This window comes from Prionailurus viverrinus, chromosome B3 (genome assembly GCF_022837055.1).
Source record: "Prionailurus viverrinus isolate Anna chromosome B3, UM_Priviv_1.0, whole genome shotgun sequence".
NCBI classification, from domain to species: Eukaryota; Metazoa; Chordata; class Mammalia; order Carnivora; family Felidae; genus Prionailurus; species Prionailurus viverrinus.
The window spans coordinates 98423935-98451708 of NC_062566.1; the positions used below are offsets into that span (position 1 = coordinate 98423935).

The 27774-nt window shown below is 40.2% G+C and overlaps 1 protein-coding gene and 1 pseudogene across 1 annotated transcript; one reads left to right on the forward strand and one right to left on the reverse strand.

Annotated features, from left to right (window-relative positions):
* Nucleotides 1-1002: 1002 nt before the first annotated feature.
* TBPL2 (TATA-box binding protein like 2) lies at nt 1003-27247 on the reverse strand. The gene is given in 8 exon segments (XM_047863318.1): nt 1003-1079; nt 8898-8992; nt 13303-13470; nt 19682-19773; nt 22658-22745; nt 23596-24056; nt 26947-27058; nt 27060-27247. Coding segments are annotated over 8 exon segments (1281 nt in total).
* Nucleotides 24397-24802, forward strand: LOC125168297 (40S ribosomal protein S15a-like; annotated as a pseudogene).
* Nucleotides 27248-27774: the final 527 nt, after the last annotated feature.

The window sequence follows — 27774 nt, forward strand, 5'->3', positions numbered from 1 at the left end:
AATTAGTGTTTGAAAATGCCTCCAAACTACAAAAGGAAAAAAAAGGAAAGTGTGTTTATAGGTCAATTTACCTAGACAAGTGATTCTCCAGGATTATTTTGGTAGGCTGTCAACTGATGACTCCCTTGAATTCCCTAGCTGGGACTTCTCTCTCAAGGTCCACACCTAAAGATTCACAACTCCCTAGGAGGCATAAAGTGATGTACAGTGGCCACCACAAACTCAGTATGTCAGGAACTGAATGCTTGCTCCTCACAAATCTGTTTACTCATCTTGGTGAAAGACACAATCCCTGAGCACTTGGGAACAAGAGTCTTGAGTCATGTTAGCCCCATCCCCCACTGATAACCCTGCACATCTCCATCAAATTCTGAGGATTCCACAATCTCTTTAGGTCTTGAATCTGAACCCTTTGCTCCATTCTTTTAGTTTTATCTCGTCTATTGTAATACAAGGACACAGAATGATAAACACATACGAAAAAGAAGTCCCTAAACTGTTTTCAAAATAGAGCTTACACTAAACCTGAATGGTTCCTGAAAGTTTATTTTTAAACAAGAGGAATAATTTCCTCTATCATTTCAAGCACAAAGATATTTTAAAAGGAAAAAAAATAGACACATTAGTTTCTATCCTGCTATGTGATGTTGCAGTTATGATCTAGTCTATGCAGTTATCTGAAATTTCTATATATCGCTATATATTTGCGGGGAACATGTTAATATACTACATCTCTAGCAGAACATTACATTTTGATGATTAAACATGATTATCATTCTAGCAAGGCCATAAATCTCTCATATTCTGAAAAGTTTACTTGTTCAATTTTCAAAGTAATATGGGTGTCATTTTGAAAAAGAAGTTTCTTTAGTTTTTAGGCATGAATACTCATATAGAATCATCCTTTAACAAATAAAGTCAAAATGTGCGTGTTTGTGTGCTGGGCTTATGCACATTCTCAAACCAATATATTATGAGATGCTGAATGGTTGAATGACGTACTCAGGCTTTTTTAAAACCCTTTAGAATAGGATAGATGTTTTCAAATGCTTCATAGATCTCAGAACGTTCTTTGGCACCTATAAAGAAATCCAAGTTTATATAATATTTAATATAAAAATACCAAAATTGTTTTAAGAATAAAATTTCATCTGTCACCTCCAATTACCTATAATATGAAGATATCTCTTTAGGTTTACCTGAGAAGTGACATTTTGGTAAATACAAAAGAATTTGGTGAGGACAGCCACATTCCCATGAACACATACCCTAGAGCAGAGCTTTCTAGTACTTTGCTGTGTGGGTGTATCAGTTCATCTTTAGTCTCACAGAGTATGAAATATGGAATGTTATCTCTCAGCATGCCATGAACATGACCAGAGAACATGACTTTTGTCAGCACCTGTGGGCACTCAGCTGCCAGCACAAGGGACTTCCTTGGATCCCTTCATGTCTAGTTGACACCTTGATTCCCTAATATTGCCTAACAGAGTGAGACAAACTGCAGCAAAAATTTTACATTTCATTGTATAAAGAGAGATTATTAGAGGAGGAAAACTGTGCCACTGTCACTCCTTAGAGTCTGAAGTTTCAAGGATCTTTCATTGTAACTGTCCTAGGGATTAAAATGGATAAAAACATGAATTAGACAAGGTCCCTACCCTTGAGAGACAGCAGCCAGGCCCTGCTCATCTATCTCTCACCACCAATCACTGCCACCAACTGCTTCCACCTTCAAAGCTATGCAGGCACATTGTATTAAGGGTTCTAGACTGGTAGTACTAATGTTCATATGGAGCTCTCAGCTAATTGGGAAACTATTATCTGCTATCATTGGCAAGAAGCAAGTTAATTCTCTTATTAGCATGAAGAGAACTTATTAGCATGAAGAGTCTTACGCTGATAAAGACTCTTCCTGGAGAATGTAAAATGATTCAGCCACTGTAGAAAACAGTTTGGCAGTTCCTCAAAAATGTTAAGAATGACCAGATGACCCAGCAATTCTACTCCTGGGTATTTGTCCCCAAACTGAAAACAGATACTCCAACAACATGCATGCACACACGGATTCCTTGCAGCATTATTCCCAATAGCCAAAAAGTGGAAACCCAAGTGTCCATCAATAGATGAATGGATAAACACGTTGTAATATACACATACAATGGAATATTTTTTTAATGTTTATTTTTGAGAGAGAGACAGAGACAGAGCATGAGTGGGAGAGGACAGAGAGAACAGGAGACACAGAATCTGAAGCAGGCTCCAGGCTCTGACCTGTCAGCACAGAGCCCGATGCAGGGCTTGAACCCACAGACTGTGAGATCATGACCTGAGCCGAAATGGGACACTCAACCAACGGAGCCACCCAGGCGCCCCCAACAATGGATCATTCAGCCACAAAAAGGAATGAGGTTGTGATATATTCTGCAGTGTGGATGAACCTCAAAAACATTATGCCAGGGGTGCCTCGGTGGCTCAGTTGGTTAAGTGTCTGACTCTTGGTTTCGGCTCATGCCATGGTCTCAGTTTGTGAGATTGAGCACGGTGTCAGGCTTTGCACTGACAGCTTGGAGCCTGCTTGGGATTCTCTCGCTTTCCCTCTTCCTTCTCCCTCTAGCCTTTGTCCCCTGCCTCTCTTGGGCGGAGGGGGGGTAGGGAGGAACAGACATTATGCTAAGTGAAAGAAGCGAGGCACAAAGGGTAACATACTGTATGATTCTTTTATACGAAATATCCAGAGTAGGTAATTCCACAGAGGTTGCCAAGGGCTAAGGGGAGGGAGGAATGGAGAGCAAACTGCTTAAGGATATGGGATTTTATTTTGGAGTAATGGAAATGTTTTGGCACTCGATACAGGTGGGGTTGCACAAATTGTGACTATACTAAATGTCACTGAATTATTCACTTTAAAATGGTTAAGTTTATATTATGTGAATTTCACCTCAAAATTTTAAAAAATGTTAAAGAATCAAAGATGAAATCCTTATAAGCTTAAAAAAATTTTTTTTTGAGAGACAAGGACAAAAAGTTACTTATTCCAAGGAGTTTACTGCATGTGAGTCTCCATCCTCAAAGACGTGGGGTGGGGAGAAGGAAGGGGAGGAGGGGAAACTACTGACATGGGCAACAGAAACTCTGTGCCTTTGGGGCAGGAAAAATCCCTTAAGCCTCAGATTTTTGTTACAGCACTAAAATTTTCATTTCTAAAGTGGTTTTTTTGTAGAAACCAAACAGTGAGTTGGGGAAACATTTATTAAAAAAAAAAATTCTGCCTCTGATTTGATGGACTTTTTCCCCCTTTTAGGTACATTTGAATGTGAAAGCTTTCTTAATAGGAGACAGTAAAGTATAGTAGATACAGCAAACACCCACTCACCCACCCATTCAACCTCCATCCCCACCCACCAAAATCAAGGTTCTTTTTATATTTGAGAAATGGAGGATCTAGGTCCGACATTCAAGGTAACTATGTACTTCAGTTTTTCATAACACTTAAAAATCATACCTATGGGAATGCAAGCTGGTGCAACCACTCTGGAAAACAGTATGGAGGTTCCTCAAAAAACTAAAAATAGAACTACCCTAGGGCCCAGCAATTGCACTACTAGGTATTTATCCAAGGGATACAGGTATGCTGTTTCGAAAGGACACACGCTCCCCAATATTTATAGCAGCCCTATCAACAACAGCCAAAGTATTGAAAGAGCCCAAATGTCCATTGATGGATGAATGGATAAAGAAAGTGTGGTATATATATATACAATAGAGTATTACTCGGCAATCAAAAAGAATGAAATCTTGCCATTTGCAACTACGTGGATGGAACTGGAGGGTATTATGCTAAGTGAAATTAGTCAGAGAAAGACAAAAATCATATGACTTCACTCATATGAGGACTTTAAGAGACAAAAGAGATGAACATAAGGGAAGAGAAACAAACATAATATAAAAACAGGGATGGTGACAAAACAGAAGAGACTCATAAATATGGAGAACAAACAGGGTTACTGGAGGGGTTGTGGGAGGGGGGATGGGCTAAAGGGATAAGGGGCACTAAGGAATCTACTCCTGAAATCATTGTTGCACTATATGCTAACTAATTGGGATGTAAATTAAAAAAAAAAAATCATACCTAAGAGGATTTTCAAGCCCCAGCAAGTTTAGCATTCTGGCATCCCCTGAAGAGCAAAACACACCCGTTGCCCAGGAGGGAACAGACATTGACAGTGATCATTATTTTATATGATAGAATAACATCAGTAGACACAAAAGAGCTTTGTGGAAATTAGCTAATACAATTTCTTTCATTTCCTATGTGGAAAATGAGGCCTAAGAAGCTGAAGTTCCCCTGAATCATGAATAACAGCTATGGGTGAAGACCTCACGTATCCAGTGTCCCATCTAAAAGTCACCAAATAAACTTTGCCAGCAGTTGTAACTGGGTATTTCAATGAGGAGATTTGGTCAATCTAGTCAAATATTTCCTCACTGAAATACTGGTATCACAACTTTATGGGAACCCAAATTGGTCCTCTAGTCCTATTAATCTATTATCAGACATCCCAATTTAAAACACCAGGCTCCAATTAGGTGACTGGCCTCTCAGTCTTTTCCTGCAGGAGAAAATGACCACCACTTTTGGGGATAAACACCGTTCCTGACCAGGGTGATGGAGGAGGAAATTCTGTGGCTGGCATAATGAAGAAAGGACTGGCATTGAAACCAAACTATAAGAGCCCAAATACCAGCTTTACCATTAACTAGATTTGAAATCACAGGCAAATTGTTTAACCTCGGAGTTTCCGTTTCCTTACCTGTAAAATAAGGACAATAGCCTTCTCAGAGGGCAGCTGTAAGCATGACATGAGTGAATGTTGTAAGAAGTCCTCTGCAAACCATATCATTTTATAAAATCTAAGCTATTTTTACGGTCCTAGGAGAATGTGCTTCAGGGTTAGGGACATTGGGATGGCTGGCTTGTCCAAGTACACATAGTTTCTCATCTGGTTCTGTAAGAGCCAGTGGCACATAATTTGTCTGTCTCCTTTCCCCAGGGCTGATTCCGGCCATGGGTGAGGTGGTGGGGGAGGGTATTATATTTGCTTCCCCGTCCAGTATGTGTAGCTGGTAGTCACCCGAACTTTATGAAATATCTACCATCTGTAATAAGGTTTAAAAGTTCATTCCTACCCCTTGGCCAGCCCAAATATCAATTTCCAATACTACTTAGATTTTCCAATTCTATTCCTACATCAGGGAAAGTCTTACAATTTGTTAAAAATAGCATTCAACCCTTCAAAGTACACATTTTACAGTACATACTAACTTGCTATTGTTGGGGGATTTCTGGTAACCACTGACAGGGATCGTGTTATCTCTCTGGTCTACTCACTAATAAGTCTTGCCATTTGTATGTTGCCCTCTGACCTCCTCATTTCCAAGAATTGCTTGATTGAGAGTGACCCTACGTAACAAAAACCCAGCTTAAGAAGTCCATTATGCTAGAGGGAAAGAGATACATGTGAGGCATTTTAGACCATAGACTAAAGCCTCTTTAGACTTCATATTCCTATCATCAGGTCAAGGCATCACAGCAAAATTCCAATCTTTCAATGCTAGGGGAAAAAATAAGACTGGGCTTTCACCAAGGGAATAACAGCTAACATTTATACCACATTTACCATACACCAGGCACTGCTTTTCTGCCTCCTCGCATTTAGCAGGTATTTTCTATGGCCACCTGCCTTTACATATGTGGAAATCAAGGTGGAGAACTTAAACTCACCCAAGGTCATACAGCCAATAAATGGTAAAGCCTGGGTTTGAATTAGACCATTGGTTTCCAGAGCCCAGCCTCTTAGCCACCACACCTGCTGCCTCTCACCACTAAAAGTATTTCTCTTTCCTTCATCTGACAAGAAGGAAAAGGGAGAAGGTGCCCCCCAAACCCACACAGGTGTTTGCACAGACATCCAAAGAGCTGAGGGACAAAGCGAGTACCTGAAGGTGGTGGGCACTTCAGTTAATACATCTCATCCTCCCCGCTCCCCTTCACAAAAGTGATGATCTACATCTTGCAAGAATGGAGAAATTTAGCTTTGTTTGTTTTACATGCTGAATGCGTAACAAATTTTAAGGGAAGTGTATTGCATGGTCTTCAGTATAACGTGTGGACAATTCTTTATTTGTGTGATTTGAAACTTGTAGCAAATGTGTACATGCAAGTTTTGTTTATTTTAATTGGGGTAAGTAGGAAAGCTGGTTTTAATCTTGTAATTTTTTTTAACGTTTATTTATTTTTGAGACAGAGAGAGACAGAGCATGAACGGGGGAGGGGCAGAGAGAGGGAAACACAGAATCGGAAGCAGGCTCCAGGCTCTGAGCCATCAGCCCAGAGCCCGACGCGGGGCTCGAACTCACGGACCACGAGAGCGTGACCTGAGCTGAAGTCGGACGCTTAACCGACTGAGCCACCCAGGCGCCCCAAGCTGGTTTTAATGAGAGATATTTAAAGAGATTTGTTTTTGTGTACTCCTAATAAAGATTTAGCCTATTATAGTACTTGTCAATTGGCACTGTTAATAAGACTGATTAATAATTATATAAGCATGTACATGAAAGTATCTTCCAAAGGTCTTGAAAAGTTTGTCCCCTCTATATGTAGGGCATATATAGTACGGCATATGTTTGCTCCAGTATTTATACTATTCAATTTACTTGGCAGACTTTCCCCCTTTCCTTCAGGATATACAGAAGTAAACTTTAAGTCAGTCACTAGGAGGTCTTCATTATTCTAGACTCTAAATTGGCAGCATCTGAGAAATTATAGCTTTGCTGTATTCAAAACGTTCTTGAATTCCAAACAGGCTTTCCTCACTTTGAAGACACATTAGTTGTTACAGTAAAACAAACTATAAAACTTTACTGAGAGTTCTAAAAGAAGACTTAAGAACAGAAATTCCATGTTTTGGGATGCTGAGTGATGACTTTATCATTTTTCCCCAAATTCATTCAGGTAATGCAAAAATCTCAAATTTTTTTAGATGGGACAAGATTTTGTAAAATTCTAAAGCTTATTTGGAAGACTAAATATTCAAGAGGAGCTAAGAAGCAAACTGAGAGGGGAAATTGACCCTAGCAGAAATAAAGACCACTAAAATTAAGGCACACTTATACCACAATAGTAATATATACAATAGGATTATCACAGAATTCTGGAGCAAAGGCAAGACTAGAGAACAGACCCATATATAAAGGTCAAATGGAATGACCACAAATTAAGAATAAGTAGAGTAATATGCAGTGGTAAGATGGCTGGCTGGCTATGTGAGGGTGGGTCCTAATCACTTTGGCCCCTGCTATATAAATTTGGCATTCATCTTGGTACAGAAAAGTAAAATATGTAAAAAGTAAGACAAAGTTAGACAAGAATAGCAAACGTCAGTAGAATGGTATGGAAAGAATCTCAACCATTTACCTCAAGAGTTTAAAAAACCCTTGTTTATGTAAAAATAAGTCAACTGGAAAAAGCCAGAAGTATAAAACAAAGAGTAATTACTTTTAGTATTATGGCAAACTCATACAAAACCTTAGGGAAAAAATAATAAAACACTAGACAAAAAAGATTAAGTCATGTACACAATGTCTACAAAAGACAAAATGCTATTTCTTGACTATCTTAGAAAAGTCATCAATTTCTGTTTCTGATTGCCAATGTAGTTAAAGCAATGAGATCATTTTCACTTATAAAGTAAAAGTTTTTTTATGCCATTTTTGTTTTGAATACTACTGAGGGTTGATACTTAAATCATTGCTGTTAAGAACATAGAATATGGGAGAACTATATTGTGTATCCCTTTAAAAAACAATTTGATAATTTGTATTCAGAACCTTAAGAGTAGTCATATCCTCAAACAAAAGTTCCATTTCTGAGCATCCACACTAACAATATAATTCTCCACACATAAAAATAGCCAAAGTCTGTGCCATTATAAGCAGCAAACAAAGAAAGAACATTTAAATGCTTGGCAATGGAAAATAAGTTTGATATGATAAAGTGTGAGAACAGAAGTAGGAAACAGGCTGTTGGCCAAATCTAGTCCTGTTTTTGTATAGCGTGTGAGCTAAAAATGGTTTTAAATTCAATGGCCTAAATGATTGGGGGCAAAAAAAAAAAAATCAAATGAAGAAAAATATTACATGACACATGTAAATTATATGAATTATATTAAATTCACATTTCAGAGCCCTTTCCTTTAGGTAATGCCTATAGCTACTTTCATACTATAATGGCAGAGTTCATTTGTTGCAACAGAGACCCTATGGGCCACAAAGCTTAAAATATTTAGTATTTGGCCCTTTACAGAAAAAGGTTTGATGACCCCTCTGGTAGAACATTTGTAGCCGAGGAACACCTGGGTGGCTCAGTTGGTTAAGCCACTGACTTCAGCTCAGGCCATGATCTTGCGGTTCACGAGTTCAATCCCTGCATTGGGCTCTGTGCTGACAGCTCAGAGCCTGGAATCTGCTTCAGATTCTGTGTCTCCCTCTCTCTTTGCCCCTCCCCTGTTCACACCCTGTCATTCTCTCTCTCTCAAAACTAAACATTAAAAAAAAAAAAAAGAATACTGTTCAACTCTTAAAAGTATTCTAAGAGGATGTTAAGGATGTTAAGATAAATATACATATAAAAAAAATAAAAACATGAAAAAAATATCATTTTGGATATTGAGACCAATGGGTGATGTTATAATCATTTCTACTTTTCATTTTTTTCCTCCAGGTGTTCTACAATAGCAAGGCTTTATAATGGTGAACAAAGCTATTTAAGAGGAAAAGCAAAGCATACCCACAGCTACTGAATTTTAGGAAAGTCAGAAAATAATCTTAGAACTCACCTGTCAACACAACTTTTCCAGATACAAAGATAAGCAACACAATTCGTGGTTTTACCATTCTATAAATAAGGCCAGGAAAAAGTTCAGGTTCATAACTGTTAAGATATAAAAGGGAAAAGTTAAAAATAGTACTATTCAACCACTTTCCCATAATATTCAAGACCCAGAATATTGAAGCTATTTTACCAAGAACTTTTGGCCTTTTTTTTTTAATGTTTGTATTTATTTTTGAGACAGAGACAGAGTATAAGCAGGGGAGGGGCAGAGATAGAGGGAGACACAGAATCTAAAGCAGGCTCCAGGCTCTGAGCTGTCAGCACAGAGCCTGATGCAGGGCTCGAACTCACGGACCGTGAGATCATGACCTGAGCTGAGGTTGGACGCCCAACAGACTGAGCCACCCAGCCCAGTCTTAATAGAAGTACTCTGGAGTGCTGTAGGCAATTTCTTACGGTAGAGTCAAGAGCAAAACTCATCTTTGGTCCTAAGATTTTTTTCAAAGTGCAGATCATCCTAAGCTATTAGAAATTAAGATAACTTAGGGCATCAAATTTAATGTATTAAGATCTTCTTGGTTAAATGTTTTCCATCTTTCCAAAACAAAAACCTATCAATAAAAATACATAAGCGTGTTTTCTAAGTTTTCCAAGTTTCTCAATAATAAGCACATTTTATATGCATTTATAAACTGCTAAAGCTAACAATTTTAGCAGATAGAACCTAAAAAATTTTCTAGACCACTATCATTTGTCTCTGGAAAGGTGCTGTAAAGAAAACTAAACTGTCCCAAGTGTTAAAAATTTAGGATTTGTGGGGCACCTGGCTGGCTGGGTTGGAAGGGCATGGGACTCTTGATCTCAGGATTGTGAGTACAAACCCCACGTTGGGTGCAGAGATTACTTAAAAAAAAAAAAAAGAAAGAAAAACTTTAAAAACTTTAGGATTTGTTCCTATAAATGGTAACCCAGTTGTATTTACTACCAAATGTAGAAGGATGATAGGGCTAAGAACTGCTTCTCCAGGCTCCGGCAGAGAGAAGTAGAGACTCCTAGAGAAGTCCTGAAGAGACTTCAAAAAAGAAGTCAAAAGTTAAGAGGAGGCTGAGGAAATAAAAGCAACAACTAATGAAGAACAGATATAAGAAAAAGAAGAAATTTGACAGATGAAACACAATACACATAAATCTTTGCATTTAAAGGGTAAATCCAGACCACAGAGAAAAACTCCATTCCATTCTGCAATGACTAAGACTCCTACAACAGCAGATGTGAAGTCTCTTATTGGTACTAGAAAGATGCACTGCAGTGGTGAGACTACTTGCTGAAGTGTGTGGAGGCTGCTATGGGTGGACTTGTCTTCCTAGGACATCACTCTTCGTGCAGAGAGCCTGTTAAGACTTTATTCACTTACCACTTCTCAACACTGGGGAGACAACGATACTGGCGGGAACCCTGGAAAACTTGTATGGGAGCTATGAAGTTCTAGCCAAGAAAGTGAAAGCTAGGGGCATAGAAGAAATGTTTCCATTTCCCCTTCCAACAGAATCTTAGCATTCTAGAAAGGAAACAAGAAAACCAAAGTCTTCAGTATATAAATGACGGCAAACTGCAACTCGCTTTCAGAACCATAGTTTTAAGATACCAGCATAAGGAACTTCCAGTAAGATATCTACTTCATTTTATTTATTCTCTGCCTCATTTCAAAGGAAGGTTAAGGCCAGGGGAAAAGAAAAGAGACTTGGTTAGAGACAGAATTTTATGAGGATAAAGAATAACTAACACTTGCCAATCTCTTAGCCAACCCAACTTCAACTCATCATTCAAGTGTTGGCTTCAGTGTTACCTCCCGTAAGAACTTTGACCTCCACATTCCCCCCACCTTGTGAAATATCCTGCTTAATGGTACCATAGCACTCCAAGGGGTGTTCACCCTCATAGTTACCATATTAACTTTAGCTTCTCTGTCTTCCCTTTAAGACAGTGAGCTCCATGAGGGCAAGGGACCATGGCTGTAATGACTGTCATGATCACCATAGCATATGCTACACGGTAGCCTCCTAGGTATTAGTCACTTAGTATTTGTTATCATGATATCTTTGATTTAGAAAGTAAAGGAAGGGAGAACAATGTTCAGAGAAAACTGGAAACAACTATGGCATAGAAATGTTGACAGAGGAGGTGCCCAGTAACTAGGGGATACTTAAGGTATCAGATGCTGATACACAAATTTGTAGATCCAGGAGAATGAAAAGAACTTGAGGTTTTAACATGGGCAAACTTAACCTAATAATTACAACTGGTATATGCCATGGTTCCCTGACAGGGTTGCAGACAATTAAAGAGAGGCCTCATTTTAAAGATACAAACCTGTTGAAAAAGAAGTGTTTTCATGCCTCAATGCCCTCAGTCCACACATTGGAGCTATAATCCATATCCTAAGGGTGGAGCCCAAGTGGCAAACTTTTGGAGGAGACAAGGATAAGACTAGAAATAGATAGTAGTGGGAATATAATGCAGGCTGTATGGCTACGTTAAAAAAAAAAAAAAAATGGATGAGATCCTAAAACTGCTTTGGAAGGAAGACAGAACAAGTAATGGACCCACTCCAAGTGGCTGAAATCAGTGCATAGGATGAGTTCTCATCTTCCCCTAGTGGCAATTTTATCTTTCGGAAAGCCCAAGTAGTGACAAGGGGTACTCCTACCCTAGACTTAAATCTGACCTACAAAGACGACAATGTTGGTGGAAAAGAAATAAAGTGAAATTTGGGAGAAATTGTACACGTCATTTTAGAGGCCTAAATGGCCAGAAAGCAGAGTGGCAAGTCTAATACAGACATAGAATCCAGGCAGAGATCTTTCATCAGAAAAAGTTGGTTGAGAGACAAACCAGAGGCCCATGGTTGAGAATCTGGAAGAAAAGCTGCCTCATGTGTTAAGAGATCCTTAAAAACAAAGCTTTGCTATTAATCTACAACCCTTCCCAAGATTGAAGAATGAGAAAGGTACCTAAAAAGGCAGCGTTTCCTGCATGGGGTGCTTCACAGTTGAACTCAATGGTAACATCATAGGTATCCAATAAGCATATGTTGAAAAAAATTAATGCAGAGGGGAAAAGAAAATACAGTCAAGGGGAAATAAACATAGCCTGAGGAATATCCTAAAAGCTAAATCTCAGAATGAACTGAGATTTTTGAAAAACTAGGAAAAAACAAAGCAATTTTTAATGGCTGTTCAGGCCATGTCTGAAAAAGAAAGCTAACAAATGTCAGAGACAGCACAGCTATAGGATCCCTATTCACTCTGTAAATGGGAATGATCACTTGCAGGTGAAGCATCTGTGATTCTAAGCAGCTCACAGGGCCTTGGCCAGGTATATATGCCCCAGGGCAGGGGGCTTTTTGGTGCTGACCAGTCAGCCTCCATCACTGCTGAGGGCCTGAACAGGCTGGGAGAAGCACCAATGCAACTGAGGAAAGCAGACCTGGTACATTTGCTGTTGAGCTGGGAAGTTACATTTGAAGAAGCAGGCTAGAGATACTCCCAGGACTCCACTAACGAACAAATTGTAGGGTGGGAGCCATAGATACACACGTGTAAAACTCCCTCAAACTCATTAGGACAAAAACTAGGTAGGACTGCCTTCATAGAATGTGCTAGGCCATTCTTTTTCCATCTTCTCTCTGACCCTTTCTCCCCTGCCAGTCATCAGCCCCTTCCATCCTGCCTACCCATCTCATACTGCTTCTTTCCCGGCCATTGCCACCACCCCTGCCAAGCTGGGTGTGCCTGTTTCAGAAATCTGCACACTAGGGAGTCTCAAGCCTCTGGCAAGAAGTTCTGATATCACCTGTGAGCCTGTTGGAACTGCAGATTCAGGCAAAAATCAATGATGCAGCCTAGGCAGGAAAGTGCTTTTTTTTTTTTTTTAATGTTTTTATTTATTTTTGAGAGAGAGAGAGAGAGAGACAGAGCATGAACAGGGGAGGGTCAGAGAGAGAGAGGGAGACACAAAATCTGAAACAGGCTCCGGGCTCCAAGCCGTCAGCACAGAGCCTGATGCAGGGCTTGAACCCACGGACCGCGAGATCATGACCTGGGCTGAAGTCAGACGCTCAACCGACTGAGCCACCCAGGCACCCCCAGGAAAGTGCTTTAATAAGCTGTCCAGGTGATTACTATGCAATTTAATTTTGAGACCCACTATTTCAGAAGATTGAACACATACAGTAACCAGTAAAGACTCAAGCACAGCATCTTAATCCTTTTACCTACAGTCTTAAAAAAAACGAAACAACAACAAAAAAAAGCACAACACTTTCTCTGAAAGATACACTATGTAAGCAGCCTGCCTGTAATACAACTTCAATACCTCGGGAAACTCAAAAAGTTTTATAACCGTCATACCTACTGAACTGCTGATGGGTTAACACCAAACCTTCCAGCCTGATGGGAAATCTCACATCACAGCTTCCAACCATGTTCTGTATTTTAAAATCGAGGAATCTGGCCGGGAACCCAAGCTTCTGCACCACACGAGCATACTTCCTCGCAGCAAGTCGAGACTGCTCTTCACTGGGGAGGGGCAAATGTATTTAAAGAGGTCTTAATCACTATGTCTCCTCTACTGCTTGGGCTGTGTTCACACACTTCCCTGATTGTATCTTTAGCATCTGTACCATGTTGGTCTTTCAATGTATACTACACACATATAGATGCTGAGGACAAGGACCAACCTCCCCTACTTTTGTCCCTAGCACCCAGTAAAAACCAAATCAGAAACACATTTCCATCTTCATTTGTCATCTTACACATATAGGGTATTTCTCTCTTTTTTTAAATTTTTTTTTTAATCTTTATTTATTTTTGAGAGAGAGAGAGAGAGAGAGACAGAGCATGAGCAGGGGAGGAGCACAGACAGAGGGAGACACAGAATCTGAAGCAGGCTCCAGGCTCTGAGCGGTGAACACAGAGCCCAACACAGGGCTCGAACCCAGGGACTTCGAGATCATGACCTGAACTGAAGTGGGACACTTAACCAATTGAGCCACCCAGGTGCCCCTATTTTTCTCTTCTAATTGTTTTAAATGCTAGAAGATAAAATTAACTATTCCACTGGTTTCAGAATGTGTCCTCAAACCTGTAGCAGAATCAGCACCTGATAACTTGTTAGAAATGCAAAGCCCCAGGTCCCAGCCTCAAGCACTCTGGGGGTTGGGGCCCAGCAGTCTGTTTTTTAACAAGCCCTCCAGATTCTAATGCTCAGTCAAGTTTGAGAACCATCCATCTGGTCTAAAAGTTTGTGTCACGTAGATGGGAACAACAGCAACAAAAATTCAGACACGTGTATACAAAAAGAAAAAAAAAAATCAACATGAAGTAAGAGGTACGCCAATTGGGTAGCAAAGACAAGATATCAGGACCAGGTTCTTTATGGGACAAATTATATATAATTTTTTGGTTTTTTTTGTTTTTTTTGTTTTTTTTTTTTTTAGCACAAAAATACCTCAAAACCAAACAAATTTTGCTCAGGCTTTCTCACAGAATTATCACTCAACTCACACCCCATATGAGAAAGGAAGAAATTTATTCCACTTTGTGGCCATATTCTTCTAAGTGTTTGTCCTGCTCCAGCCTGAAATCCAGGTCAGAGAATGTCAAGTCTTGAGAAGTGAGGCTTTATTTTTCATTACGTGCTTTTCATTGGCCATTGGCAAAACAAAACAAGGAGTCTCAGCAGGGGTTGCCAAACAGAATGGAAACCTGGTGGGTGAACCATGTGAACTCCACCCTCATCTTTATGTTGAAAATCAGAAGCACCTGGAAGAGCCAGATTGAACATTTGGACCAAAGGAAGTACTCCATTCTCTTTCCTATCTAGAGCCTTCACAACACTGCCCCTCTTAAGTGTATTCATTACATCACATATTTCACTTCACATTTCTTCTCCTCACCCACTTCTAACTCCTGAGATGTCCCTGCCAAGGCCATGTCTCCAAGTTAGCAAGGAAATAAATACAGTCTCAATTTCGAAAACATACATTTGCCTAACTGGCTATATTGCTGATGTTTCCCATAGTGCTGATGTTTATAAGGTCAAAATTTAAGAGTTTGGGGAACCCTGTAGTTTTGTTGGAAATCAGCTGGCAATAGGACATAGAAATTCCCAAACAACTTACGGTTAAAGTCTACATACATGTTCTTATACAAACATTAGAAAATAGAGTAAGAACCAGTGGTGGTGACACTGATTAAATTGTCAGTGACCGTTTGTGTACTTTCCCTGTGCAAACACAGGTAACCTTCACTAGCAAACTCCAATTATTACAACTAAAGAGAAGAGGTTTGGATAAATTTTTGGAGATAATTCTGATAGCTCTTCGACTAACCAAAATTTCACAAATCTCTGTTCAAGACTCAAGAACCAAATAGATTTGGGGAAGAAGTATCTCATTATCTGAACTCACTATCTGAATTTTCACCATTAGATTTTGGCAACCAAATAAATTCAGATAGGGAAAGATACTCATGAAAGTGTGTGTGATATAAGCATACTTTAAAGTGAAAGTTGGATAATAAACTTACAATTTAGTTTCCTGTTCCCCTACAGTGTAACACAATGTGACATCCTTCCAACTCAAAATGTGTATGTTTTAATAGCTAAATACAATTTAATGATCTAATCAAAGATCTATTATCAGGTATTTGTCTCCCCCCATTTTAAACAATGCTGAAATGAACATCCTTGCAGATACCTTGCAGAGTCGTCTAATAAGAACCTAAAAAGGGGAGATTTATGGGGGTGCCTGGCTGGCTCAGTTGGTTAAGTGTCCAACTTTGGCTCCGGTCATGAATTCACAATTCATGGGTTCGAGCCCTGTGTCGGGCTCTGTGCTGACAGCTCAGAGCCTGGAGACTGCTGCAGATTCCAAGTCTCCCTCCTGCTCTGTTCCTCCCCCACTCACACTCTCTCTCCCAAAAATAAATAAAGATTAAAAAAAAATTTTTTTTAATGGGAGACTTCTAGGTCCAAGAATACATGGATCAACAGAAGAGACAGCCCAGAAATTTACCCAGATACATATAAAGAACATGTAAAAACAGGTAGGAGAAAATATGGGTTAAGAATAGATTTGTCATATAGATACAAAAATCCTCAACAAAATATTAGCAGACCATATATAACAGTGCATTAAGCAGATCATGCATGATGATCAAATGGGATTAATTCTGGGGATGTAAGAAGCATTCAATATTCACAAATCAGTCAACATGACACATGACATCAACAAAATGAAGGATAAAAATCATATGATCATCTCAACAGATGCTGAAAAAACCAGTGACGAAATTCAACATCCATTTTTGATAAAAAACACTCTCAACGAAGTGGGTTTAGGGGACCATACCTCAACCTAATAAAGGCCATATATGAAAAACCCACAGCTAACATCATACTCAGTGGTGAAAAACTGAGAGCTTTCCCACGAAGATCAGGAACAAGCCAAGGATGTCCATTCTTACCACTTTAATTCAACATAATACTGAAAGTCCTAAACAAAGCAATCAGACAAGAAATAAGAGGTATTCATACTAGTAAAGAAGCCAAACTGTCATCATGTGATGACATGATACTATATATAATATCCACCAAACAACTACTAGAAGTAATCAATGAATTCAGTAAAGTAGCAGGATACAAAATTAACACCAAGAAATCGGTAGCGTATCTATACACTAATAAAAAAAAGTAGAAGGAGAAATTAAGAAAACAACTCCACTTAAAACTGCACCAAAAAGAATAAAATACCTAGGAATAAACTTAACCAAAGAGGTGAAAGACCTGTACTCTGAAAACTATAAACACTGATGAAAGAAACTGAAGATGACACAAACAAATGGATAAAAATTCCATGCTCATTGATTGGAAGAATATTGTTAAAATGTCCCTGTTAGTCAAAGAAATTTATAGATTCAATGTAATCCCTATCAGAATACCAACCACATTTTTCACAAAACTAGAATACTATTGAAATTTGTATGGAACCACAGAACACCCCAAATGGCCAAAGCAATCTTGAGAAAAAAAACAACAACAAAGCTAGAGGTATCACAATTTCAGATTTGAAGATAAACTACAAATATGTAGTAATCAAAACACAAAAAAAGGCACAAAAAACAGACATTTAGATCAATGGACAAAGAACCCAGAAATAAACCCACAAATATATGGCCAATTAATCTATGACAGAGGAGTCAAGAGTATACAACAGGGAAAATAAAGTTTCTTCAATAATGCTGGGAAAACTGGATAGCTACATGAAAGAAAAAAAAAAAAAAGAAAAGAAAAGAAAAAGAAACTGGACCACTTTTTAACACCCTACACAAAAATAAACTCAAATTGATTAAAGATCTAAATTCAAGACCTGAAACCATAAAAAATACAGAAGATAACACAGGCAGTAATTTCTCTGACATCAGCCATAGCAGCATTTTTCTAGATCGGTCTCCTAAAGGGAAACAAAAGCAAAAAGAAACCATTGGGACTACAAAGTAAAAACTTTTGCACAGGGGCGCCTGGGTAGCTCAGTCGGTTGGGCATCCGACTTTGGCTCGTGTCATGATCTCGCGGTTCGTGAGTTTGAGCCCCACATCGGGCTCTGTGCTGATAGTTCAGAGCCCGGAGCCTGCTTTGTATTCTGTGTCTCCCTTTCTCTCTGCCCCTCCCCTGCTCATGGTCTGTCTCTCTCTGTCTCTCAATAATAAATAAATGTTTAAAAAAATTTTTAAAAACTTTTGCACAATAAGGAAACCATCAACAAACCAAAACGCAGTCTACTGAATAAAAGAAGGTATTTGCAAATGATATATCTGATAAGGGGTTAATATCCAAAATATATAAAGAACTTCTACAACTCAACACCAAAAAAATATATATAAAAAATCTGTTTAAAAAATGGGCAGAGGACCTGAACAGACATTTTCCCAAAGATGACACACAGATGACCAATTGACACATGGAAAGATACTCAACATCACCCATCATCAGGGAACTAACACAGCAAAGCCACAATGAAACATCACCTTACACCTGTTGGAATGGTTAAAATTAAAAAGACAAGAAATAACAAGTGTTGGTGAGGATGTGGAGGAAAAAGAACCCTTGTGCGCTGTTGGTGAGAATGTAAACTGGTGCAGCCACTGTGGAAAACAGTATAGAGGGTCCTCAAAAAATTAAAAATAGAAATTCCATACGATCCAATGATTCCACTATTGAGTATTTACCCAAAGAAAACAAAAACACTACTTTGAAAAGATAAATGTACCCCCATGTTTACTGCAGTATTATTTACAATAGTCAAGATATGGAAGCAACCGAAGTGTCCATTGATAGAGAAATAAGGAAGATGTGGTATACAAATCAACAGATTATGCAACCATAACAAAGGATGAGATCATGCCATTTGAGAGATCATGGATGGTCCTAGAGGGTATTATGCTAAGTGAAATAAATACTATATGAAAAAGACAAATACCATGTGATTTCATTTATGTGTGGAATGTTAAAAAAATTAATAAAAAGCAGAGGCAGACCTAGAAACACAGAGAACAAACCAATGGTTGCCCGAGGGGAGGGGGTTTGAGGGATGGGAAAAATGAGTGAAGGGAAGTGGGAGACACAGCCTCCCAGTTATGGAATGAATAAGTCAGAGGAATTAAAGGCACAGTATAAGGAATATAATCAATGGCCTTGTAACAGCGTTGTATGGGAACAGATGGTAACATGGTATGGTGAACATAGCATTAGGTATAAACTTGCTGAATCACCTGAAACTAATGTAACATTGTGTCAACTATACTAATTTATATATTATATATATAATATAAACATATATAAATATATATTTAATAACAATTATAATAAAATTTAATATAAATAACATAAAAAACACAAATATAAAAAACATTAACATCCAGTGTTGTTTGGAGAAAATGAATACTTGATGCATCTCTAGAGTGAGGAGAAATTCGTACAACCTTTCAGGCGGACAATTTACTACTCATCTTCTAACACTTAGAGGGAAAAGCAGCTCCTACCACAGTTTTATGCTGGAAGGATCTATATCAGTACAGGGCTGCCTCTGCAGGAGATCCAAGAAAAAAACAAGCCTTTTAAGAGTTGCCTCCTGAGCTAATGCTCAAGCTAATGGTCAAGAAGTGCCTAATTTACCTCCTTTTAAAAGTTCTATCCATTTATCTGCAATGAGGAAAATATACAATAACTACTTCCCCAGGCTTATAGCAGGCTTTGTCACCACTATAGTTTTTTTTTTAATTTTTTTAAAACATTTATTTATTATTGAGAGACAGAGAGACCCAGAGCGTGAGCAGGGGAGGGGTAGAGAGAGGGGGAGACACAGAATCCAAAGCAGGCTCCAGGCTGAGCTGTCAGCATAGAGCCTGACGTGGGGCTCAAACTCACAAACTGTGAGGTCATGACCTGAGCTGAAGTCGGTTGCCCAACCAACTGACCCACCCAGGCACCCCACTATAGTTTTTCAATGCACCTTAAGAACAAGTTCTAGCAGCCTAGCTAAGTCCCCTCAGTTTTAACAGGGGAACTGCAAAATGACACCTAAGTCAGTCTTACGTGGCATTTCATGAACTTAAAACTCTTTAGCAAAGTATTTTGTTCCTACTATGTGTTTTAGAACATAAATACTATCCTTCCTTGTTTTACATACGGAATTATTTGTCTGATAACAGTGAAGGTGGTTCCGCATACCTTTTGGCTCCTGTGCAGACCATTTTCCCAGAGCTAAATATGAGGGCTGTGGTCCTGGGCTCTCGGATCCTCATTATGACAGCAGCAAACCTCTATACACAAAAGTCAAAAGAACAATTAGCCTCTGCCAGGATATAACACTATTCCAATTGAAAAGCTGAGCTGCGGGGCGCCTGGGTGGTGCAGTTGGTTAAGTGTCCGACTTCAGCCAGGTCACGATCTCGCAGTCCGTGAGTTCGAGCCCCGTGTCGGGCTCTGGGCTGGTGGCTCAGAGCCTGGAGCCTGTTTCCGATTCTGTGTCTCCCTCTCTCTCTGCCCCTCCCCCGTTCATGCTCTGTCTCTCTCTGTCCCAAAAATAAATAAACGTTGAAAAAAAAATTTTTTAAAAAAAGAAAAGCTGAGCCGGACATGAAATCGGTCTTGAATAAACTGATTTTGGATGGGAAAGAGAAAAAATGTCTGGGTTTATTCTCCCCGCGCTAATGCTAACAAAAACAATCATGATTCTAAAATGTACTTAGAAAAAACAGGTAAGAATAATAACAATAGAGCTAAAATTTGAATGCCTGTTATATTTCAAGCCCAATGCTAAGAGGTTTAAAAGTTTTGTCACCTTTATCCTCATGCTAGATCTCAACTGAGTCCATGATTATCACCATTTAGTGCACAGGGAAACTAAGTGGTTATTCAGCTTCCAGCATTACACAGGGAATGGTAAGGTTGAGATTTAAAACCATGACTAATTGGATGCTGTGTTTTTTTTTTTTACCTTGAAATACTTCCTTTTTCTTTCAAAGAATATTTGGGGAGGGGGGAGAAGTATGAGGTATGTTACAGGCTTGCCAAGACTCTATAATGTACTAGTAGCCACTATAGAACTATATATAACTATATATATATAACTATATATATAGCTATATATACAACTATATATATACATAACTATATAACTATAAACTATATAACTATATATATATACATATATATATATGTATATATATATATATACACATACATATATATTTGTCAAGTTCTTGCCTACCATAGTAGTTCTCGAAGTGCGGTTCCCCCACATGAGCAGCATGGGCAATCCCTTCAGGTGGTACTGATGCAAGGGAGGGCTGCCACACTGACATGTCACCAAAGACCTGCTTCTCCTTCTGGTCCTACACACGCACTCCCTTCTCCTGCTCTCCTCTTCCCCCATTAAGCCGGGAAGGAAACCGGGGTGGGTAGTATGCAAGACTGCAGGTTCCCTGGGTCAGAGCTCCTCCACAGAACCAAGGTGGGACTACAAATTTTAGATTTGAAGTGTTGACAGAGAGTGAAAGAACCCCGAGTCAGCACCGCACAGAGTTGATTGAATCTTGTGAATGTTTTCCAACATTTAAGGTGATGCCCTCACCTTAAGGTGAGCTATCTTAAGATAGCTCAAGTGCCAAGCCAGAATTTCTCTGGCTATCAAGTCCAAGTTTGGATAGATCCTATACACAGAAATAAAATGAGGGAGCACTGAGCATGATGGGCAATAAAATATGCTTAAATATGCTGACTTAATAGTGTGGTCAATCATGGATGCAGCCATACGAATCCTAGCTTAGCATTGTGTTTCTGTGCTCATCATAGCCGCCTACATGAAAGGGGAAAAGGAAATATCTGGTTAGTATTGAAGTACATTTAAACTCAGATTGGGGCGCCTGGGTGGCGCAGTCGGTTGGGCGTCCGACTTCAGCCAGGTCACGATCTCTTGGTCCGGGAGTTCGAGCCCCGCGTCACGCTCTGGGCTGATGGCTCAGAGCCTGGAGCCTGTTTCCAATTCTGTGTCTCCCTCTCTCTCTGCCCCTCCCCCGTTCATGCTCTGTCTCTCTCTGTCCCAAAAATAAATAAACGTTGAAAAAATAAATAAAATAAACTCAGATGTCAGCAAGAACACTACCAAAACAGTAAAAACAACTTAATCCATACATAGCTGATGCTCACAAGGTCCGCTGGGTTCCTCTGTAGGAACTCTGTACGGCCTTCTTCATCTAACACCACAAATCCTCCACCACCCAGGATGGTGAACTTCTCCCCAGTAGGCACCAGATCTTACTCTGTACTCATAAGTACAGAGACAAGCAAATTACTAAATGTTGACTGAATGAACAAATCTACTTCTTAGGTTGATAGGCCATTAAAAATTGGATGCCTCGCCTTGGCAGGACACAACAAAGAGTAGACTTTATTAAACTTTGAGGGAAAAGAAATCCCTGACTCTTACTCGAGTAAGTAGAAGCTTGAACTTCACACTTTAAACAATTCAGCTTTCTCAAACAAGAGAAATTGTAATAGGAAAAGTATGTGTCAGGTAGGTGGAACAACATTTAGAAAAAACTATTTCCAGAAATATGATGGCATTTTAAGAAAGTTAGCATCCTTGTAGGCTCAAAGTGGTCATACTGAAAAATCTGTTTGAATGACAAGGGAAAAATCTTAACTTTTAGGAACCGTTCAACCACTGCTTTATTCAGCACAGGGAATGAGGTTATTTTTTATAACTTCAAAACAGACAATGAGGCAATTAATCCCTTGAGTTGTCAACAGTTCTGCACTAACAATTTTTTCCTGTTTTAAAAACAATAACAAAATGGGGCTCCTGGGTGGCTCAGTAGGTTAAGTGTCCAACTTCGGTTCAGGTCATGATCTCACAGTTCATGGGTTTGAGTCCCGTGTCGGGCTCTGTGCAGACAGCTCAGAGCCTGGAGCCTGCTTTGGATTCTGTGTCTCCCTCTCTCTCTGCCCCTCCCCCGTTCGCGTGGTCTCTCAAAAATAAATAAATGTAATTGAAAAAAAGTTTTTTAATAAAAAAAAAATACCAAGGGAATGAATCAATAACATGACCATATGAAGTAAATCTAGTATATGTACTGCCAAAGCAAGCACTGAAGTAAATCTAAATAGAAGCTAATTGTTGAATGAAATACTGAGAAATCTTACCTTTGGGTTATACTCTGCATTTTTTGCATGCAAAGCTATTTTCTTCAGATCCAATTTACAGGCAAGGTTTACAGTGGAAACTATATTCCTGAAGAAAGAAGTCAACTTAGAAAATTATATCAGACACAAGAAGTAAAAAAAATTAAAATGTATTAACTTCATAAGTATCTATTAGCAACTTCCTAAAATTATTCTCATTGTGAAATACATCATATCATGAAGAACTCTAGTAAAATGTAAAAATTCCAAAGTGAAGTACTAAAATAGTTTTTTCTGTAATGTCGTGACTAGCTGAATAAAAGCAAGTTTTAAATCTCTTTCAAAACCATGTCTCAAAATAGCAAGCATAATCCTAAATCAATTTGCAAGTTGAATCCAATTTTACATCTTTATATTCTTTGTGTTTATCCTACCCCAACCACAATTCTCAGCAATTACAGTGCTCTAGTATAAACAATATAATCCTTAAGAATGTATATACTAACTCTTAACCCTCTCTTAGGAGATCAAGAACTGGTACTTCATTTAACAGATAACCAAACTGTCTAAAGACACAATCCATTAAAAACTGATAAAAGAATAATTAATAGGGCACTTGGGTGGCTCAGTCGGTTGAGTGCCCGACTTTGGCTCAGGTCATGATCTCACGGTTTATGAGTTCGAACCCCGTGTGGGGCTCTGTGCTGACAGCTCAGCCTCCTTCGGATTCTGTGTCTCCCTTTTTCTCTGCCCCTCCCCTGCTCACACTCTGTCTGTCTCTCTCTCTCTCTCAAAAATAAATTTAAAAAATATTTTAAAAAAGAATAATTAAATCTAAAATTCTCTTCCCCACACTATTATTCTGAAATTAGTTGTCCTCACATTCAAGAACATAAACGGTATACCCAGGAGCTCACCCATTAAAAACACACACACATACACACACACAAACAACTTACTGTAGTTGAGGCACAATTCCAGAACATTCTGAAACAGGGGTCACTGGTGTCATGGGAGTTATGGACATCAGAGGCGTGGAGTTTGGTTTCTCAGGAGAGGGCTGGACTGAGTCAGCATCACCAGGGTATGCTTGTGAATGGGACTTTGACAAAGTGCTGTCACTGATTAACCTCAGACCCATGTCCTGTTCTCTGGGTAATGACAACCTACTTTGCTGACTTTGAGTTTTACCATTTTCTTCGATGTCCTGCTTGCTTCTAATAACACTCTGGTCTTTACTTTCTTGGGTAAGTTCATCTGGTAGGAAGCTAAAATCCACAGATGAGAAATGGCCAGATGCTCCTTTGACTTCTTGAAGATGTGAATTAAACACAATCTCTGAATTGGATGTATTAGGTATGTACCCATCATTAGGTACAACTGGGCTGAGCAGCGGTGACCCAGGTGGAGCGAGATCATCCTAGGCCATTTCCAAAACAAAATGCAAGAAACAGAATAGCATGTCACACCAAAAGGATACCACTACAGCTAGCAGGCAGCATGTTCAAGATGCAAAGCAATCCAAGATAGCTTCTAGTCATTCCAAGCCTCCTTCCATAAGGTATCACTAAGTTATATTACAGGGTTATAGCACACTTAACAGAAACAGGAAAGTAGATCTTAAAATGCAGAGACAGCATTTTTCATAAAATATTTTTCCTACGTTAGATCCGTAGGAAGTTACCACTGTAATTTTATAATAAAGGAAACAGCAATCATACTCTAAATTGTGTGTACTCTGATCCTCTTTCTGTGCCTCCATAATGGTGTGCATGAATGTCCTAGCAGAAGTTCTCAAGAGCATGAACAATGTTGAAAAGAGAGGCAAACACCAGGTCCTTATTAGGCCATGTTCCAAAGTCCTCAACCAGTTCCTAACTATGATGATGAAGTATGGTTACATCGGCGAATTTGAAATCATTGATGATCCCAGAGCTGGGAAAATTGTTGTGAACCTCACAGGCAGGTTAAACAAGCGTGGAGTGATCAGCCCCAGATTTGACAACTCAAAGATCTAGAAAAATGGCAGAATGACCTCCTCCCATCCCACCAACTTGTACAAAAGAGCTTAGTTTCACTATACTGACAACCTCAGCTGGCATCATGGACCATGAAGAAGACAGACGAAAACACACAGGAGGGAAAGTCCTGGGATTCTTTTTCTAGAGATGTAATATATACATGCAAATAAAATGCCTCAATGGACAAAATAATTTTAAAAAATTGTAGGTACTTTGAATAGATTTACTGTATGCCATAAGTTGATTGTAAACTTTAGTTAATTTAGGTATTTTTTAGAGTTTTAAATTCCTATTTCAAAGAGAAAAGTGAACAAAGTTTAAGATGGAGTAGTGAGTGCTAATCAATACTCCACTGAAGACCTAAGGTTATTCCTTCTAGTCAAAGGAGAAATGAGTAAATGTTCTAGTTTCATGAATTTACAATAGGAAAACAGTTATTGAAATTTAAATGACAAGAATAGTTTAAATCAATGTATTGTATTTCCAGCCCAGGGAAGGCTGTTCAACCTCTATTAATATCAACTGAGGGAATGAGGTGTGCAACTGAAGGAAACAGCTAATGTAAAATTCATGGGCTTTTTTATAGAAAAGAATCGATTACCTTGATACATACATTGCCACCTGCTTCGCCCAAGTTGCAGACCGACATTCTAGACTTTGAGCACTGCTTGCAGGATAACCTCATCCGTTAGATCAGACTTCTAACAACTGAACACTCATGAACGTCTCAGATGGGATCTTCTTGGTGACAAAGCTACCTCGAGCTAACAAACTGGTTAGATCCTACTGAATTGTTCTATTACTCTAAGTCCAGCAGATGGCAGGGGTGGCTAATTGTTCAAAGAAAACACTTGTTTAGAAGAATGCAGTCATTCTCTGGAAATAAGATTTTGCACTATGTTTCATTTTGAATTATGTAATTCTCCCCATTTACCCTCACCCACAGGTGGCCTTTAAGAAAAGTGAGGTGGGGACAATGGCCTGGATTCCTCCCCATTGTTTTATTGGCCTCTCCTTTACTAGCTGGAAAGGATCTATCTCATCAGCCAGTTTACACCAAAGCACTACTGTCTGCAACACTCTGGGGTCTCCCTCCCCTCCTTCTTCCCTCAAGGCATTTTAGCTGGGAGGAAGCTCTCATCCAGGCAACCCAGCTTCCTGAGGCAATGCCAACAGGATATCCAAGGAGGATGTTTTATGGCAATGGAAGCTTGACAGCCTCCTTTCAGGTTTACCCTAGGAACACACTTTAGAGGATGTACTTACAGCATATTCACAGCATCTTTGGCCTTGCATCAGAAGAAATGTTTTGTTACACTGTCTTTGCAGAACTATCAACTCATCTTTCCAGCATGGGCTTTCATTTGCTTTGTGAAACGCTGAGGCTTCACTACTTCTACCTCAGTGCTAATTCTCTTCTTTTTAAAAATCCCCCTGCCCCCCAAAGTTGCCCTTTTGCCTTTCTTTTTGAAGATTCCTTGCTCTCTTTTCTACAATAAAAAAATTAGGGGCGCCTGGGTGGCTCAGTCGGTTAAGCAACCAATTTCGGCTCAGGTCATGATCTCACCGCTCTTGAGTTCAAGCCCTGAGTCGGGCTCTGTGCTGACAGCTCAGAGCCTGGAGCCTGCTTCGGATTCTGTGTCTCCCTCTCTCTCTCTCTGCCCCTCCCCCACTCATGCTCTGTCTCAGAAATAAACATTTTTTTAAAATTTAAAAACCTAGATGCCTTCCATAAAAAAAACCAAAAACTTAACTGCGAACTGAAAGAAGCCACAGATGTTTCCAATTCAAGTTTGGCCACCCTTGTCTGTCCCCCACCCCCCACTCCGCGGACCGCCAACTCCACCCCTAGCCACCTCGAGGCTGTTTTTTGAGGCCTGTTCTTAGCATCCAAGGCTGCTACCCCCTTGAAAGTGTACTATCAACGCTTCCCGCGTACGTTTGTCCTAGCAAAGCAGAGACAGTTTGGGACCAGAGGTCGCTACTGGAGACACAGAAGCAAGCTCTCCGCGTCTGCGTCTTTATAACCGTGATGGGGCCATCGAACCATGGCTCCGGAGTCACACTATGCCAGGTTCCACTTCTGGTTGGCAACCGTGGCAAGATATTCCCCCTCTGGAAGCTTCTATTTTTCAACATAAAGAGGAGGACAATCAAGCCCACCTCTTACGGTCGCTAGGAGTTCTTCATTAAGCCTTCATTAAGGCAAAACCCTCTGGGCTGGGGACTGGGCGCTCAGCAACCGGGCGGGGAGTCCTCTGGGACAGTGGCAGCAACTTCCGGGCTCACCTGGGCGGTGCACTGGTCCAGGTAGAGCTCCAGGTACGTCTGCTCCTCCTCCATGGGTGGAGGCCCCACCGTTAGGAGAGCTGAGAGGCGGGAAGGGGGAAGCGCCCAGGCGCTGAGCTGCAGCTGAGCCCGACTGAGCGCGCGTGGCGCACGGGCCATTTATCAGCCCCGCGGGCGCAAATGGCGAGGCGGGGCCGAGCTGGGGGTCAGGGCGTGAAGGGGCTGGGCAGGGGCCCCTCAGGTCCCTCCCCTGGGCCTCCGCCTCCACCCGGTCCAAGCCGCTGCAGACCGTGGGAGCCATGTGAAGAGCCAGGGAGGGCACCAGAACTCAGCCGCCTGCCCACGGGTCACTAGAAGAAAGGGAGAGAGGGGAGCGTGCGAGGAGACCGCAGGGAAGGGGCCCTCGCCTGGGTGCAATCACCGCACTCCGCCTACAGCTGAGAAGCCGCTTGGCCCGCAAATCTGGAGATTTCCTCCAGCACCTGCCAAGGGCTGCCTTGGCCTCCAAAGGGCAGAGGTCTCCGTGTTAGCAGCAAAGGACGTGAAGCTTTGAACACAAGGGAAGGGAAGGGAAGGAAAAATAAGACAAAAACAGAGAAGGAGGCCCCATAAGGGGCTCTTAAATATAGAGAACACATTAGGGTTCCAGAACACAGGAGGGTTGCTGGAAGGGAGGTGGGGGCGGGGATGGTGGGCTGAATGGGAGATGGGCATTATTAAGGAGGGCATTTTTAGGGATGAGCACTGGGTGACATATGTAAGATGAATCCCGGGGTTCTACTCCTGAAACCCAGACTGCACTGTATGTTAACTGACTTGGATTTAAAT